Source organism: Lygodium microphyllum, chromosome 3, assembly GCF_053477565.2.
Source record: "Lygodium microphyllum isolate KBCC chromosome 3, Lygodium_microphyllum_v1.1.10, whole genome shotgun sequence".
In the NCBI taxonomy this organism is placed as follows: domain Eukaryota; kingdom Viridiplantae; phylum Streptophyta; class Polypodiopsida; order Schizaeales; family Lygodiaceae; genus Lygodium; species Lygodium microphyllum.
This window is the reverse complement of record NC_141137.1, coordinates 191,366,624-191,382,980: the sequence shown is the minus strand read 5'-3', so window position 1 is coordinate 191,382,980 and position 16,357 is coordinate 191,366,624. Positions and strand designations below refer to the sequence as shown.

The 16,357-nt window shown below is 40.3% G+C and overlaps 1 protein-coding gene and 1 pseudogene across 1 annotated transcript; one reads left to right on the top strand and one right to left on the bottom strand.

Annotated features, from left to right (window-relative positions):
* Window positions 1-2,121: 2,121 nt before the first annotated feature.
* Window positions 2,122-11,236, bottom strand: LOC148039359 (mannosyl-oligosaccharide 1,2-alpha-mannosidase MNS3-like; annotated as a pseudogene).
* Window positions 11,237-12,548: 1,312 nt separating this feature from the next.
* LOC148039358 (uncharacterized) lies at window positions 12,549-13,962 on the top strand. The gene is made up of 2 exons (XM_087675233.1): window positions 12,549-12,705; window positions 12,790-13,962. The coding sequence occupies exons 1-2, from the start codon at window positions 12,694-12,696 to the stop codon at window positions 13,672-13,674; spliced, it is 897 nt and encodes a 298-aa protein (XP_087531359.1). The 5' UTR covers window positions 12,549-12,693; the 3' UTR covers window positions 13,675-13,962.
* The last annotated feature ends 2,395 nt before the right edge of the window (window positions 13,963-16,357 follow it).

Below are 16,357 nucleotides of genomic sequence, written 5' to 3'. Positions count from 1 at the left end.
AGAATTTCCCAAATAAAGTCACATAGCAAAGCCATGTAATCGAAGAGTATCATACAAACTACAAATGATGTAATGAAAGTAGCAAAAAATACAAGTGCATGCTTATGATCATTGCATTATTTGATGTCCAGATCCATGATGCATAAGATGTTTTGGATGAATCCCCACTAAACATCATGAGTCTCCATAAAGAAGGCATTGTATACACAACGAGGTGCATTTGGGAGTAGGCAGCTACCAACAATCCTCTATCCTCAATGTCACTTCATCATGTAGGCCAAAGCTCATGATGATGGCTACTTGAGTGGAAGACATAGGGAAATAAGCTCTATTCCCACAAGAAGTTGTCTAAAACTTCCAATGATGTTGAATACAAAAGGGAAAACACACAAAAGTCCCATTCCCACTAGAAAAAATGTCCAAAACTTCCAGTGGGGTGTCTCATGGGGCTCCATGCATCCATCATAGTCAAACACTCCAAAGAGAAAAGCCCAGTTGAAGGAGAAATTTGTATACCTATGATTGCTTGTATGCATGAAGCTATCAAATTTGGGAGTACCATATATTTCTCTTCATGGATGCTTTTATCTATGACTCACATCCTTCTATAAGACCAACAATGTACCCAATCATGAGAAAGACTCTCATAGAAAACCATGCTGACTGGCTCAAGTAGACATTCACCAAGCTACCACAAAAGGTGGGTATTGTGTAACTTATCTTGTTTGTGATCCATCATCACTTTGACCATATAGAACTTTCCCTCACAAGGGCACCATTCAAGGTAAGATCTTTTGTGGTACATAACCAAATGGCATGCATCAAAATTGGCCCTAGGAAGCTCCCTAATAGTATGCTCAATCAAATGCTAAAAATGATCATGTTGCTTGTACATGTAAGTGAATTGAGGATCATAACATCCATAACAATGATCTTAAACAAGATATGCAAAGGATAAAGGGAAGAAAAACAATTTTTAGGTAATAAAAACCTTGGACACAAGGTCCTTGGAAAGCTATTTAGAAGATGAGGCTAGAAAGATACATGTGAACTTTTTTAGAACAAATTATCCAAAAATTAAGATGCTGCAAAAGAATCATCCAAAGAGCAAGATGCTATGACCTATGAACACAAAAGGAGAGTTTAAGTTTTGCATGAAATGTCATCACAACATTGCCACCATACATGATGTGCACAATGTCGAGTCACACATTGATCCGAGGGCTTGTAACAAGGCAACAAAATGACAAAACCAACCACCATATAGCCATTATTGCTATGGAAGTAGCAAAGGTCACAAACACCATGGAAGAGGGTTCCAAATGTAGAGAATAAAGATTATGCTTCAATGGATGTAATATTGACAAAACCATCCATATCCTCCAAGAGAGTGCACAAAATGTTGAAATTGTTATCTGTCTATGTACTAACAATGAAAGTCATTTGGAAATAGAACCATGGTTGATCCATAACCAATAAGTGTAACACATGGTTCAATATGATAATGTGTCAAGGAGTTGTGAAAGATCTCCATGAGAAGAAGAAGGAACCCTCTTTTTTCAATAAGCTACAACAATCAATGCACTCTTTATAGAGCACGACAACCAGAATAGAAAATGGGCTTTGTATTTGAAAACAACCAGCAATTACAACATTATGATACTGTGATAAAAATTACTCAACTTTGCACCTCTAACTAGAATCAATAGCCTCTTGTTGTTATAAATTAATGATTATGTATAAATCAATAAACAAATTGTGCTTTGTTTGTGTTCTCCTCACTGCTGACTAAATTGTTTGTGTTTTCATCACTAGCATCAAAAGAGCTTCCATAGAGCATCCAACTACATTTGCTTGTCACTTTGATCCATTATAGATTATACGAGCACTCTCGTGCAAAGGCAACAACTACACCATCACCTCGTAGGGTGTGAAGGCCTAGTTTAGGGACCCAACTCATCCACAAAAGTTCATTCTTTATATACCTCTTAAGTACAACAAAATTGGGATTCCTCTGTGCTTTGCACTTGGCACATTTGCCTGCGACTTCTCATGCACAAGGGCTATGGAATTCGGGTAGAATTTCACACCTAAGGATCTTGCTTTCCTCTTGCCTCATCATTATACATGTGTAATAGCTACAAAAATCATTGACAATGGTTGGGCTTTCGTGTTGAATACATATTCATATAAAGGTAGCACATAAGGGTCTCCAAAAATGTTAGACAAATAAGCTAGAAAAATGAAATAAATAAGCAAGAAAAGCAAGAAAATAAAAGAATCTTGTCCGAGGCCTGGTTGGCCTAGACCGGATGTTTGTGCGTGTGTGCATGGACAAGGGCTAGTTAGCCAAGGTCCTAGCTCAGGGAAATATATCAAGGAGGTGTGAACAAAGGCTTAGGGGATGGGAGATATTTTTTTCCCATAAGCTTGTGGGAACCGTCTCTTAGAGGGGCCTCAATTAGCATTTCTAGGATACATAGGTTGCGAGGTGAGAAGCACACACATGTCTAATTTTCCCTCTTAAACTTGGTATCCGAGCATGCATGTTTCATCCTCAAGGAAGAATTAAGGATTAATGGAAGCTTAGCCTATCTTCTCACTCTACTCTCTCACCTCAAATTGATGCACAGTCCTTTTCTTGGAGAAAGGTGGTACTTGTCCTTCTCCTAGTCCCAAGACCTTGGGCTTTGACCCACACAAGCTTCAAGGGAAGTCCTTTTTGTGCCTCAAAAGGAGTGTGTACCCTCATAGTAAAGAGAGAAGGAAGAGACAGGAGGCTCACGAGCTCCAAGGCTTGTCCCTTTCATGAAAAGTTGTGTCCTTGAGCTCTCCCCATCATCAAAAGGCGTGTTTCAAAGTCCACAATAGAGAGAGAATGTGTCTCGCATCTAGAGAGAGGGTGCTTTCTCACTTTTTGAGTTGCAAAAGGTGTTTTTCATCCACACAATAGAGAGAGAATGTGCCCCACGCCAAGAGAGAGAAAGGGCATCACCCACCACCAACGTGAAGAGAGCTTGAGCCTTCAACACTTTTGTGCAATGAGGAGTGTGGCCTCCTTTGCTATATGAACCCTCCACTTTAAGAGGCTATCCTTGCATGTGGGATGTGTGTACCCCCATTTCCAAGCTTCTATGAGCTTTGACTCCTCCATTTCCTTCTTCCACATGAGTTGGGAATTTTTTGTGCAACCGCCTTCTACCTCAAACTTGGCACAAGCATAAGTAGAGCAAATGGGATCCGATTTACGAGCCATTTGTGCAAGTGGATATAGAGCACATGAAGGCCTAATTTTGGAGCAACCAAGGGTTAATTTTTTCCAACAAATTAGTGTCCCAAAAGTGCTCCCAAAACAAGGTTCCGTCACATGTAAGCACTACTCAACCACTTCGAGATAAAGCCACTTGGAAGACTTGTATGGTGCAAAGCATTTCGACACATTAGAATGGGAATTGGAGTGCATGTACAGCAGTGTGTAGCTAATGCTTTGTAGAGATTTTGGTGTTTCAAGTGTCAAATAAGTGGTTATTGCTTAGTGTTCTTGCAAGGCTCTTTATGCATAGGATTTTGTGGGCATAATGCATCTTGAATGTGGCTATTTGATGAGCATGATATAGGAAAAAGATTGTACATATTGTGGCTGCATTTTGTACATCCTTTGAACATAGTTTTATGCATATGCTTGGTGTCTTTAAAGATGTCAGTTTATGTATTTGGTTTATGTGGTAAATTCTCTTGTATATAGAGAGTTTGGCAAGCAAGTTTGTAAGCCTTAGCCTTACTTTGGAATTGGTCTTTTCTCTTTCAAAAAAAAAAAAACATAAACATAAAACATAATAAAATAAAATAAAATAAAATCAATCCAAAACCAACACTCTTTCATGACCAAACATGGAACAAGATAATCAAATGGAAGAAATTCAAGAAAATGGGAAAACCTCCACTATACCTAATGTAAATGCACATATCTCTATTCTGGAGACACATATGCAGATGCTTTTGGAGCAAATGCATACATTGACTAGCCTAAGGGTGGGTATGGACACTACATAGTCATAAGGGTTGCCTAAACCCATGTTGGATGCGCCAGATGTCGTGTTAGAACCCCCTTATGCCTGGGAGGACATGATGGTAGCTCAAAGATTCACAACCCCCCAAGTATAATCGCACTACTATGTCACTGATGCCTCATGCAGTGGAGCAATGGCTCTCCAAGTGGGAGCAGTGTTTCCATTTGTGCAATATCACGGACGATGTGGCTAAGATTCAACAAGCGACATACAATTTGCTTGACGTCGCTCATAGGTGGTGGCATAAAGTTGAGCAAGATAATGCTAAACCCACTACCTGGAAGGAATTTAAAGTCATTTTCTATAATAATTTTGTCCCTCCAGATGAGCGCAACAGAGCCTTGGACTCTTGGTTCTTTATGTCATAAAAGAACTATTCAGTCCAAGATTATGCCGATAGATATCGGGAGATCTTGTTGAAAGTGCCAGAGCATATTCCCAATTTTCTACAAGTTCATAAGTTTGTTCTTGGTCTTACAGAGACTCTTTGGTCATTGGTACCCAAAGAGAAGTGCCAAACATTGAATGAGGCCATTGAGTTGGCTATAGTCCTTGAAGATGGCAAGCAGTTTCCCTCAGGACATAGCCAGAGATCTTCATGGACTAGAGTACCTCATTTTTCCTCTACGGTCACCCCCTTAACCTCTTCAAGTGAAAGCAAGGGTAAAGAGCCTAAACAACTTCACATGATTAAGATCGCAGTTGGAAATAAGTGTAAAGTCTCGGCAATGGTTGAGAAGGCTTACAATAGATCTATGCTCACTCCGCAGCAGCGAGACAAGGCAATGAAAGAAGGCCTATGCTATGGATGCCTAGGGCAACATCAATTCAAAGAATTCTGTAAGAAATCTAAGATCACTGCTAGTATGGTTGTAAACCCCATGCAAGAAGCAAAAGAGAGTGAGGAAGATCTTTTGGATGATGCGGATTAGAATTTTCCACAAAGAATTCTAGCAATTTTGGTCACCAAGAAGGTGTCTAGTGTGCCAGATGCAGTCTTGTCGCCTGTGCCACAACAGAGATATATGTTTCCGAACACAGAGTTGATTGTATTAAAGGGTTATGCGCAAGAGCAACCCATAAAGATTCTCTTTGATACAAGATCAACTCACAATGTAATCAGTTCTCATCTTGTCAAGAAGCTTCACCTCCAGACACAGCCTTCTAACTATAGATATACCATGGAGTTGGCTGATGGCAAAGGCACAGAGATATGGGATCACCAAGTGGCTGACCTCCCATTCATGATCTAGTCATATCAAGAGAGAATGGATTTTGAAATCACTAAGCTTGCAAGATTTGACATGGTTCTTGGCAAGCAATGGCATGCGTGGAAGAAGCCTACCATAGGCTTCTCTTCTCATGTCATATAGTTTAAGCATGACGAGCGCCGATTGTTAATTCGCGAAAAGCCGGATCTCTCAGAAGCAAAGCTCTTGAAGGCCACCAAGATGCTCAAGTTAGAATGTAAGCTTTTATATTTATGTTATTTAGATAATGTGAACCTAGTTATGGATTCACAAGCTAGTGGGAGCTCCACCACCCCTGCTCTTAGTCTTTCTAGTAAGATTAAGGCAGAGTTTGCTGATGTTTTTAAAATTGAGCTTCCTATTGGATTACCTCCTCGCAGGAATGTGGAGCACCATATAGAGCTTGTGCCAGGGGCTAATCCAGTTACTCGACCACCTTACCGTATGAACATTAAAGAGGAGACTGAGCTAAGAAAGGTGATTGATGAGTATCTCAACAAAGGGCTCATCCGTCCTACCTTTTCCCCTTTTGCCTCACCTATCTTACTTGTCAAGAAGGATGGATCTTTTTGCATGTGCGTGGATTACCACACATTAAATAAAGTTATTGTAAAGCATCGATACCCCATGCTGAGGATTGATGATCTCTTAGATGCTCTTGCGGGAGCCACTATATTTAGTAAAATGGATCTTAAGAGTGGTTATCACCATATTAGAGTAAGAGATGAGGATGTATATAAAACTACTTTCAGAACTCGTTTTGGTCAATATGAGTATTTAGTCATGCCATTTGGTTTAACTAATGCTCTAGCTATGTTTATGATGTTGATGAATGATATTTTACGACCATTTATGGGTAAATTTGTTGTGGATTTCATTGATGATGTGCTCGTATATAGCAAGAACCTCATAGAGCATGAGATTCACTTGAATTATGTATTTCAAGCATTGCAGCAACAAAGTTTGTTTGCCAATTATGAGAAAACCTTTTTATGCCTTGCAAAAATTGAATATCTAGGTCATATTGTTTTTGCTAATGGGATACGTATGGATCCCAAGAAAGTGGCTGTCATTTTAGCATGGCTAGTTCCTCATAATGTTTCTCAATTATGATCCTTTTTAGGATTATTTGATTTTTATCGTAAATTCATAGAGTACTATTCTTATATAGTTGCTCCTATGATAGATTTGTTGCAAGATCAGGTGTTGTATACTTGGACCCCTATGCAACAAGATAGTTTTGACTCTTTGAAACAAGTAGTTTCCACGGCTCTGGTCTTAAAAATAATAGACCCAGAGAAACCTTTTGAACTAGAGACTGATGCTAGTGGATGGTGGCTATTGGCACCATGCTAAACCAAGACGGTAGGCATGTTGCTTTTGAAAGCAAGCTTTCTCCAGTGCAATAGAATTGGCCAGTACATGAGCAAGAATTGTATGCTATCATACATGCTCTTAAGATTTGGTGCCATTATTTGTATGGAGCCCAATTTCAAGTGTATACCAATCATCATACTCTTAAATATTTTTGTAGTTAGCCAAATCTTTGTGGCCAACAGGGTCGATGGACTGAGTTCATGCAAGAATTTCACATGGAAATTCTTTATCACAAGGGTCGTGATAATGTTGTCGCGGATGCCTTATTACGCATTGTTCATACTATGAGCTTTACTGTTTTATAAAGCTCTTTACTTCAAGACATCAAGGATGTTCAGAAAGATGACCTTTTTGCAAAGCAAGTTAGGTCTACTCTTGATAGTGCAAAGTTAGCCTCGTCTATCTCTCCACTCAAAGTTAAAGCAAGTTTGTTCACCAAGTTCTGAGTGGAGAATGGGTGGGCTAAATGAAAAGGCAAGATTTATGTTCCTAGCGCGCGAGATCTCAGAACTAAAGTGTTACAAGAAAACCACGATAGTCCATGTGTGGGCCATCCTAGTTAGGACAAAACCATCCAGTTGGTTAGACAGACGTTTTGGTGGCCCCATCTACACAAAGATGTCCACAAGTATGTCCAACAGTGTTTTGAATGTCAAGCTATTAAAGCCAAAATAAATAAAACTCCAAGATTACTTCATCCATTATAGATTCCGGAATCAAATTGGCAAAGTGTGTCCATGGACTTTATTGTTGGGTTACCTAGAACCCATTCCTAGAAAGATACTATCCTCGTGGTAGTTGATCGTTTGAGCAAGATGGCTCATTTTATTCCTTCTAAAGAAACTGTGGAAGCTCAACAGGTTGTTGATTTGTTTATTTAGAATGTGTTTCACCTTCATGGGATGCCTTCTTCTATTGTCTCAGACAGAGATGTATGTTTTACTGGTCATTTATGGAGACAATTTTTTTTCTAAACGACATGTTTCTTTGAACATGAGTTTGGGTGACCATCCCCAAACCGATGGCCAGATAGAAAGAGTTAATCAAATTCTCAAAGACATTCTACGTGCATATGTCTCTGATAAGCAATCAGATTGGGACATTTATTTACCCCTCCTTGAATTTGCTTATAATAATCGACCTTATTAGGGCACTTGTTTATCCCCCTTTGAGATGAATTATGGTATGTCTCCTCCAGCTCCTGCTACCATAGGCATATCTAACAAATGCCCAAGTGCAGCTGAATTCCTTTCTTTAATCCAACATAATTTGCAATTTGCTAAAGACAAGCTGCAGCAAGCTGCTAGCATAGCTAAGCATTATATGGATCAGAGAAGATCCCCTCACATGTTTAATGTCAGAGAAAAGTTTTTTTCCAAGTTTCGTTAAACTCCACCTCTTTATCTATTGGAAAGTTTCCTAAGCTTTCGCCTCGGTTGTGTGGACCTTGGCAGATTGTTCAAAAGCTTAGTGATGTAGCTTACTGGTTTGAGCTTCCACTAGGTTGTCATGTCCATCCGGTCTTTCATGTTAGTAAGCTCAAACATTTTATTTCTTGTGATACTAACTTGATTGATGGTCTTATTTCTTTGTAGGAAGATGCATCCTCTAACCATAGTCCAGACAAGATACTAGACCAAAGAAAGAAACGATTGCATAATCGTACTCTTCGGGAGTTTCTAGTTTCCTGGAAGGGTCTTCCCTTGACGGATGCTACCTAGGAATATGAAGCTTTGATTCGTCAACATCTCCCACAATTGATCATTGAGGACGATGATTTTCAAAGGGGGAGAGAATGCTAGACAAATAAGCCAGAAAAATAAAATAAATAAGCAAGAAAAGCAAGAAAATAAAAGAATCTTGTATGAGGCCTGGTTAGCCTAGATAGGACGTTTTTGCGTGTGTGCATGGACAAGGGCTAGTTAGCCAAGGTCCTAGCTTGGGGGAATATATCAAGGAAGTGTGAAGGGAGGTTTAGGGGATGGGAGGTACTTTTTTCCCATAAGCTTGTGGGAACCGTCTCTTAGAGGAGCCTTAATTAGCATCTCTAGGATATATAGGTTGGGAGGTGAGAAGCACACACATGTCTGATTTTCCCTCTTAAAAAAAAGGAGATACAGGTATTTCAATGTCTCTCCCAAGAAGAACAGCTCCATCTTGTCACACTTTGGGGCTAGAATGACAATCACATCATCAAGAGAGCTAAAACCACCACTCTGAATTTTTTTGTTGTGCTTGAAGGCTTGAAAAATCATCCATCCCCACTCCCTATAATTGTTGATAGATAAAGTAGTGATTAAGACTACAATTATATCTCTAAACTTTCAGTTTGCTCGATGAACCGGCAAGGGCTTACTTAGAGTCTTGAGTTAGTCAATACAAAATGAACAACAACTCCATAGTTTCATGATGCAGAATATTGTGTCAATCAAAAGGATTGATAATGATATCTTCTCTAAATTTTGCATATGTGTTTTCTCCACTCGACCCCTCAAGGTATGCCTCTTGCATGTACATCAACATAAACTCCTTACAACTCTGCATGTGCCATTGTTATAATATGCACCCATACACATGCTACAACAAATTGAAGAGGGATGGTGGATTACATCCATATGGAAGTAGGCAATTTCAGGAGCAAGACCAATGGCACTCACAACATACATCTCATAGCAAGTCTTGGCCAAATCTTGTGCCAGTTGAAAGTTTTCTTTGTCATGAGCAATAAACAAAACCCTGTGTATGGCTTGTTGTTTTGCCAATCCCCATGTTGTGCCCAAGGCCAAGTTCCCAGCTAAGAAACACACTTTAAAAACAAAAACAAGATGGCAAATCTACACAAAGGTACTGTAAGAAAAACTCATTGCAATCATACAAGAAGAAAGCATACCACATTATCCATTTTGGGACTAAAATCACCCATCAAACCTCCAAGTAGTGGTCAAACAAATGTTAAACCATTTGGTTTTGACTTCTTAAGCAAGTGGCATTTTACCCCTTCCATAGCCTCCTCATACATGTCACGTAAAAAGCTAATGTACTCGTTGTTTGAAACAACGCCACCTTGCCTCGGCCATACTTTTAGCAAGTACTCATAATAACTATTGTCCCACAAGAGCCTAGCTTGATGTTTCCTCCATAGAAGTGTCCGAAGTGTGGACTACACAAGCCATGTGAGATAGGTCATTAGCTATAATGGATGGAGGATAAAGGTCAAGCCTACAACACCATGTAGTTATTGCAAATGATAAAGGATCACAAATAATATTAACCTATCACATAAGGATGCGACAATGGAGATTGAAAACAATTGCAGAAATGCTGGCAAGACAAAACCAACAATTTGTAGGTGTTCAATTCAAGTAGAGAAAATAAGTTTATATCATCTATGTTGGTCTCCACCATAATTTCACATACTCCTTGCATCAAGGCCATAATCGGGCAGTACTTGCAATCGCAAAGAGGATCTGGCTCATCTATAAGTCTCCTACCATGCTTGACTTGTATGAATGCCATTGAATTGATAAAAGAATACTATTCACTTGTTCTTCAGATCTTGTGGGTTCCCATGGTAAATGGAAGAGATTCTCTTTGAAACCTACTGGGAATGCAAATAGCTTGCATTTGAACAAAACACCATGGAGACCCAGGCACAATTTGATAAGGTAGGGATGAATAGGATGAGGAAAATTGTGCTTCCTTTAACGTGCTTCCATTGCCTACTTTTGCTTCAGGTCAAGAGACTTCCACATAATAAAGTGACATAATTTTTCCTATGGCAATCCTCTCATAGCCTTGAATTTTGAGACTAGGAAGCTCTATGACATCATACGGGTTGCATTCTAATGTTAGGCACTTGTGAAAAGTGCTCATAAGCCTGAAGATGGGCTCTTAAGGCCCGCACATTGCACATTGCAAAACAAGATACAAGATCACGTAGTGAATTGGCAAGAAAAGAAAAGTTGAAGTGAAAGGGAAACATTTACAGCCTCCCAAAAAACAACCAAATCTTACATGAAAAAGCTTGACTCAAGAGATCACCCACATGCAAACAAGCCCCCAGGGGGGGGGGGGGGGGGGCGTCATTAAGCAATTTGGCATAACTTCACCCATTTACACATAAAGATCTGTTGTACTTGCTTAAGAGTTTGTTTGCATTTGTCAATGTTTGCAATTGTGATTGGCACCACCAGAATGCACATATCGCTCTTATTGAAAATTAGAAGCAAATTACCTTATGTAGATGGGAACTAGGCCATCTGTTTTAGGCAAGCCTTTGAAATGCTCTAGAACACGCATGGTAGCGGCATCATTCTTAGGGTCACCAAAAACTTCACTCAAATATCCAAACTCCATTTGTAGATTTGGGGCCTCAGATGTGCCGCTTGCCCTACCATATGTATCTGCAACATGAGTAGAATTAGATCTCAACACTACATCTGAGTAGGGGATGGTTGTCAAGCTCAATGTAAAGGGTGCCATGAGCCAATCCCCCAAAGCTTTTGCTAGTCTTTGGGGGCCATTTGTAGCTTCACACATGTTGTCAATCCTGATCCGAGTAGCATAAAAGACATACGTCTTCGCTATTCTAAACCTTCAACCATTGGTGGTAGCCATTGTGTGCGCGTGTGTGTGTGTGTGTGAGAGAGAGAGAGAGAGAGAGTATGGATGGAAGAGGACACTGTGTACACACACTGAGCTGCGAGAATTTTTGAATTTTCCCGCTCGAGCCCCCTCTCGTCATCCTACGTGGCATTCAAGAAGGTGCCACATAGCCATCTATGTCAGATTTCATTAGTGGCATAGTTGAGCTCTTTGGCATGGTTCAGATTTCATTAGTGGCATGGTTTAAAACAATCTCCATCGGACGGTTTTAGAAGCCTCTCCCAAATCGCGGTAGTTTTCTCACCATCAATCCCTTTACGTTACTTCAATGGCGGCCTGTGCCATTTAGTGATGAGGATCAAATTCCTCTTTCAAAAGCTGGTATGACTTCCAATATTGATCTCAAACGTCTTTCCATGATTTCACTCCCTTCTTGTGGAGCTTCGAAGCCTCTTCTTCCTGTTCTTGCTCTAATGGTAGCCCAATCAATGGTGGCTACAAACTCTTCTGTAGATTGCCAGAGGGAATCACATTCTTCATCTTTAACCAACTCTTCCAAATGGAGCGGGACAGTGGGGACCCTTTAGGCAAGATATCATATTTGCTAGCCTAGATTGTGATAAAAGGACTAGTGTGTTGTAAAGACCGTGAAAGTAGAAATATAGAGCCAAAGAAGTCCTACTTGGCTTGGCTTATAGCATACAGAGCAATCTAGACCAACAAGAAGGCTCTCAAAGTAAACAAAGGGAATGGGCTCAGCCAGAGATGCAAAAAAGAAGAGAACAACATCCACATTTTCTTTCAATGTGAATGTATTGTTTCTACTCTGGATCATATCAAGAAGCTCATAAAAAGTCATGAAGGAAGAGCTCCTTGGTCATACAAAAGTTTACTTATTGGTGAATGGGTCAGGTGCTCAAATAGTTTGTGGACGATGATCAGAGTAGAAATTCTATGGTGGTTGTGGCTAGCAAGACTAGACGCCATTTATGGAGGGCTCAGAGAAGATTTTGGGGTGCTCAAAGATAAACTAATAAAGGTAAGGGAAGGATACTACTCCAGAACAACTGTAGAACTAGAAACCGAAATCGAGAAACTTCCCAGCAAAAGTCGAAATGCTGAAGAATTTGTAGAGCTAGAAAGCCTAAGTAGGAAAAAACAACTTCTAACCCCAACAAACTTGAGTTTTATCCTCAAATTGTAGTATCCGTAAAGAGGTGTGGATGTGAGGTCTCTCTTGTATATGATTGTCTTAAAAGAAAGCTGGTATGACGTGTACATGCGTGAGTGCGTGTGTGTGGGTTGGTTTTCTTTAAGTACCTCTGGTTCACACCAAAGTTCACCCGCATCAGTTTTAAGTCATTCGACTGCTTGCTTGCTGCTAATTGAAGATGGGCTCCCAGGTGCGTATATTGTTATGAAAGAGCTGTCCATGCCACGACACGGCCACCTCTTTCTAACCCCTACGTGCTGCGTTTTTGTTGCAGGTTCCAGTTTGGGCTGTAGAGAATCGGGCTCGCTTCCTGCGTGCTGCAAAGGCTAGCGACAGCGCTGGCAAGGCACCGCTTATCTCGGCGGCCTCGGTCTATCGCTCCCTCTATAGCAATGAGGCTCTCACGCGAGCGGGGGTGAGCGTGGGGAAGACAGATGGCTCCGCCATGCTGACCACCGCTGCAAGGATTTTACCACCCCCGATAGATGTGAAGCCCGAGGAGGAGTACTACCGCAACGAAGACAACCACCCGGATATCCTAGCTACTATCCTGGAGACTGCCCGAGTGACTGCCGGCTATAACCCCGCGGCAGCTGGAGCAGCTAACACCCCTGAATTGGCCGCGGAGCAGCACGCCGCGTTCCTACGCTTCCTAGAGGAGGTAGACTTGTACTATGCTTATCTGACGCTGGCGGTCATGGACACTCGACAGGTGGTAAACACTAGCCTGGACTGTGAGGGCCTTGTCAGCGCCGTGGCAGATGTGGTTTTGGCGGCTATGGGGGAGGCGGGCCAAGGCCTGAAAGATCGCATCGCGAATACCATCAGAGCGGCTGCGGAGCGCGTCACCAAGAACGTGACCACCAATAGCGTGGTTGACGTAGGCTACAACAACGTGAATCTTCCGGCTCCCACGACTGAACGCCCTAACAGAGACCCAGCTAGTACGCTCTGCTTCTCTATCGTGGGAATGAGCCGCACAGTGCAGAACAACGGGTTTCTGAAAGGTACTACTGACTCCTCTAGCGAGTATCTCTACATAACAACGGCCACTTATCGCATGAGGAGCTCGTCTGTGAGTGCGTATGCTTCCTATCTGGCTGGCTCCACGATCATCCCTGCTGAGCGTGTCATTGAGAACTTTCAGACGGTCGGGTAAAGCGAATCCTCCGGTTTTCATGAATAAGCCTTTGGTTTTCACGGGAAGACTTTCCCTCCCTTGTACAGGCAATACAAGTGGCCTAAATAATTCTTCCTCGGTTTCTCTAGCTTTCTTTTTTTTGGGGCGTTTTTGTCGAGTCATTGAACCTTCATGCTCGTGTAATTGAAGATGATTAATTCTTGCGATATGGGGGTATGTTAGGCTCGATGAAAATGCTACCCGACGGTTTGGTTTCTTTGTTTGTTTGATTTGTGAGCACGTTATATTTGAGAGCTGGTCATTGCACCTCCGTGTCTGCGCCATCAAGGATATATTGATTGATTCCTTCAAGGTGGGGTATGTTACACTTTTCAAAGCATCTCCAATCCTCCATAAGCATCGAGCATATCTAAGAATTGGCCATTGTAGCTTTGGTTTTGGGCGATTGAGGACGGTTGATTCTCTCAAGGTGGGGTTACTTACACTTTCGAAAATCTCCATATTGAGTAGCGTGTGTGTACTTTTGATGGCCACCCTTCCTTCGCAAAAATGATGGATTTTGAGTGGGACTATCCTTTTTCATACATTTTAGTGTATTTTGTGAAGAATAGATCAACTAAAATGTATTTTTGTGAATAATAAAGATCAATTTTTCACTTGTAAAGAATAGTTTAGGGACCCCTCTTGCGTAGAGTGTATGGGGCAAATTGTTAATTTCAAGGAGATGTCTATCTACTATCCTTTATGTCTTTCCCACTACTCACTCTAACATGGTTTCACAATTCATGGAGTGTTTCTTGATGTTCTTGACACACAGAGCAAGGAGAAAGCTTGTTGTTTGTATTGCAAGCTTGAGTTGTCATGTTACAGGTGAAATTTCACTTGCTTGATGTTCGTACTTTCTACTTTGTTGTGTGATGAAGGAGGTCTCCATTTTCCTTAATTTATTACAGCTAGCTAGCATGACCCCCATATTAGTGAATCCTTTGGAGACTATTTGATTATACGTCAACTAAATTTTTTTAACATGTCACATCACCTTTTCATATCATTTATGAGCTATTATAGGGTGTGAAGATAGAATGAGTCCTTAGAATGCTATAAACCTTAGGCTTCTTCTCAATGTGTTGAACTAAAGAAACCTTGGGATGATCAGGCATCATACTTCCACTTTAGAGCAATGGGCACTATTTATGTTTTGGATGATAGAACACTTATCTCTACACATTAGTAAAGATGAAGGTTAATTGTCTCTTCTTTCATTTGAGTTGGATACTAACAATAAGCTTTTTGACTAGGATGTAGCTTTTGATCCTTTCTCACTTGTTTGGAGATGCCAAACCCCAATTTGGCAAAATGCTTTACTTCATAATTTGCGCATGGCAAATACATTCCCATTTTCATTTGATAGACTTCAAAGATAAATGCCATTCATAGTTGTCAAAAAACTCTCCAACTTGAAAAGATCTTGGTTACTTGTTATTATCTATAAGTAAGAAATGCTATGTTTCTATGTCCTTGGCTCACTACAATAGGGACATGTAGACTTATTCAACAATTTTTGAACCTCAATAAACATGAGGTTTTTTCTTTAATACATGGCCTTGAGTGTAAGAAAGATGTGGCAAAAAAGGAACTTGATAATGGTGCTTTCAAAGAAAAAGATCTTGAATATGTGGTTATGGGAGACTTAGAAGCTCAATCCTTGCTCTCGGAAGGGGGTTTAAGGTTCAAAATCAATACAAACATGTTTTAAATCAAAGATTATTTGGTGAAGAAGCATTGTTGTAGCAAAGAATGATATAGTGATTGTCAATAAAGAAGTTGAGAGCGGGTCTTCTAAGATGGAGGGTCTTTTAATAATTAAAGTCTTCTAAGATGGAGAGTCTTTTAATGAAGCAGTTTTTGTTGGAGAACTCTAGGACTTCTTACCTTATGGAGATGAGACTTGCAATTTCTTGTAATGCAAAGGATCCTTAGTTTCCTTGTGTAGGGAATAGATGGAAAAAGAAACCAAACACTCTTAAAAGTACTTTGATGAGGTATGTCAATTTGCTAGGTAGATAATCTTGATGGAGAGAGAAGCTATTTGACAAATTTAAGGTACATTTTAAATAGTAGCAATTTGATCTAAGAATGGAGCTTTAACTTGCTAGTTCAACACTTTTCAAACCTCAAAAAACTTGAGACGTCTTCTTTGCTACATGGTTGCAAGAGCAAGAACGATTTGGTATAGAAGGAACCTAATAGTATTATTGTAGGAAGAGATACTTAAGGTTGAAAATGAGCATAAACATGTTTTAAAGAAGAGGTCATTTGGTAAAGGTCCATTATTGTAGCAAAGAGCAAAATATTGCTTACAAATAAAGAATCCTATGTCTTACTTGTATGCAGAAGTAAAGCCTTCTTACATGGATGATATTTTAATTAAGTGTGTGTTATTAAGAACTTTAGGATCTCTTCTTTTATAGAGATAAAACTCATGATCTCTTGCAAGAAAAAAGATCCTTAACTTGCTTACTTCAAGAATAGGAGAGCAAAGAAACCTATTACACTTGAAAATCTTTGATGGGGAAGGTTAATTTGCTAATTGTACACCTTTGATGGAGAGAGAATTAGTTTAGAAAAGAGAGGTACATACCAAGTAATAACAACTTGGCCTAACTTGAAGCAATCTCTGATGGGGAAGGTTAATTTGCCA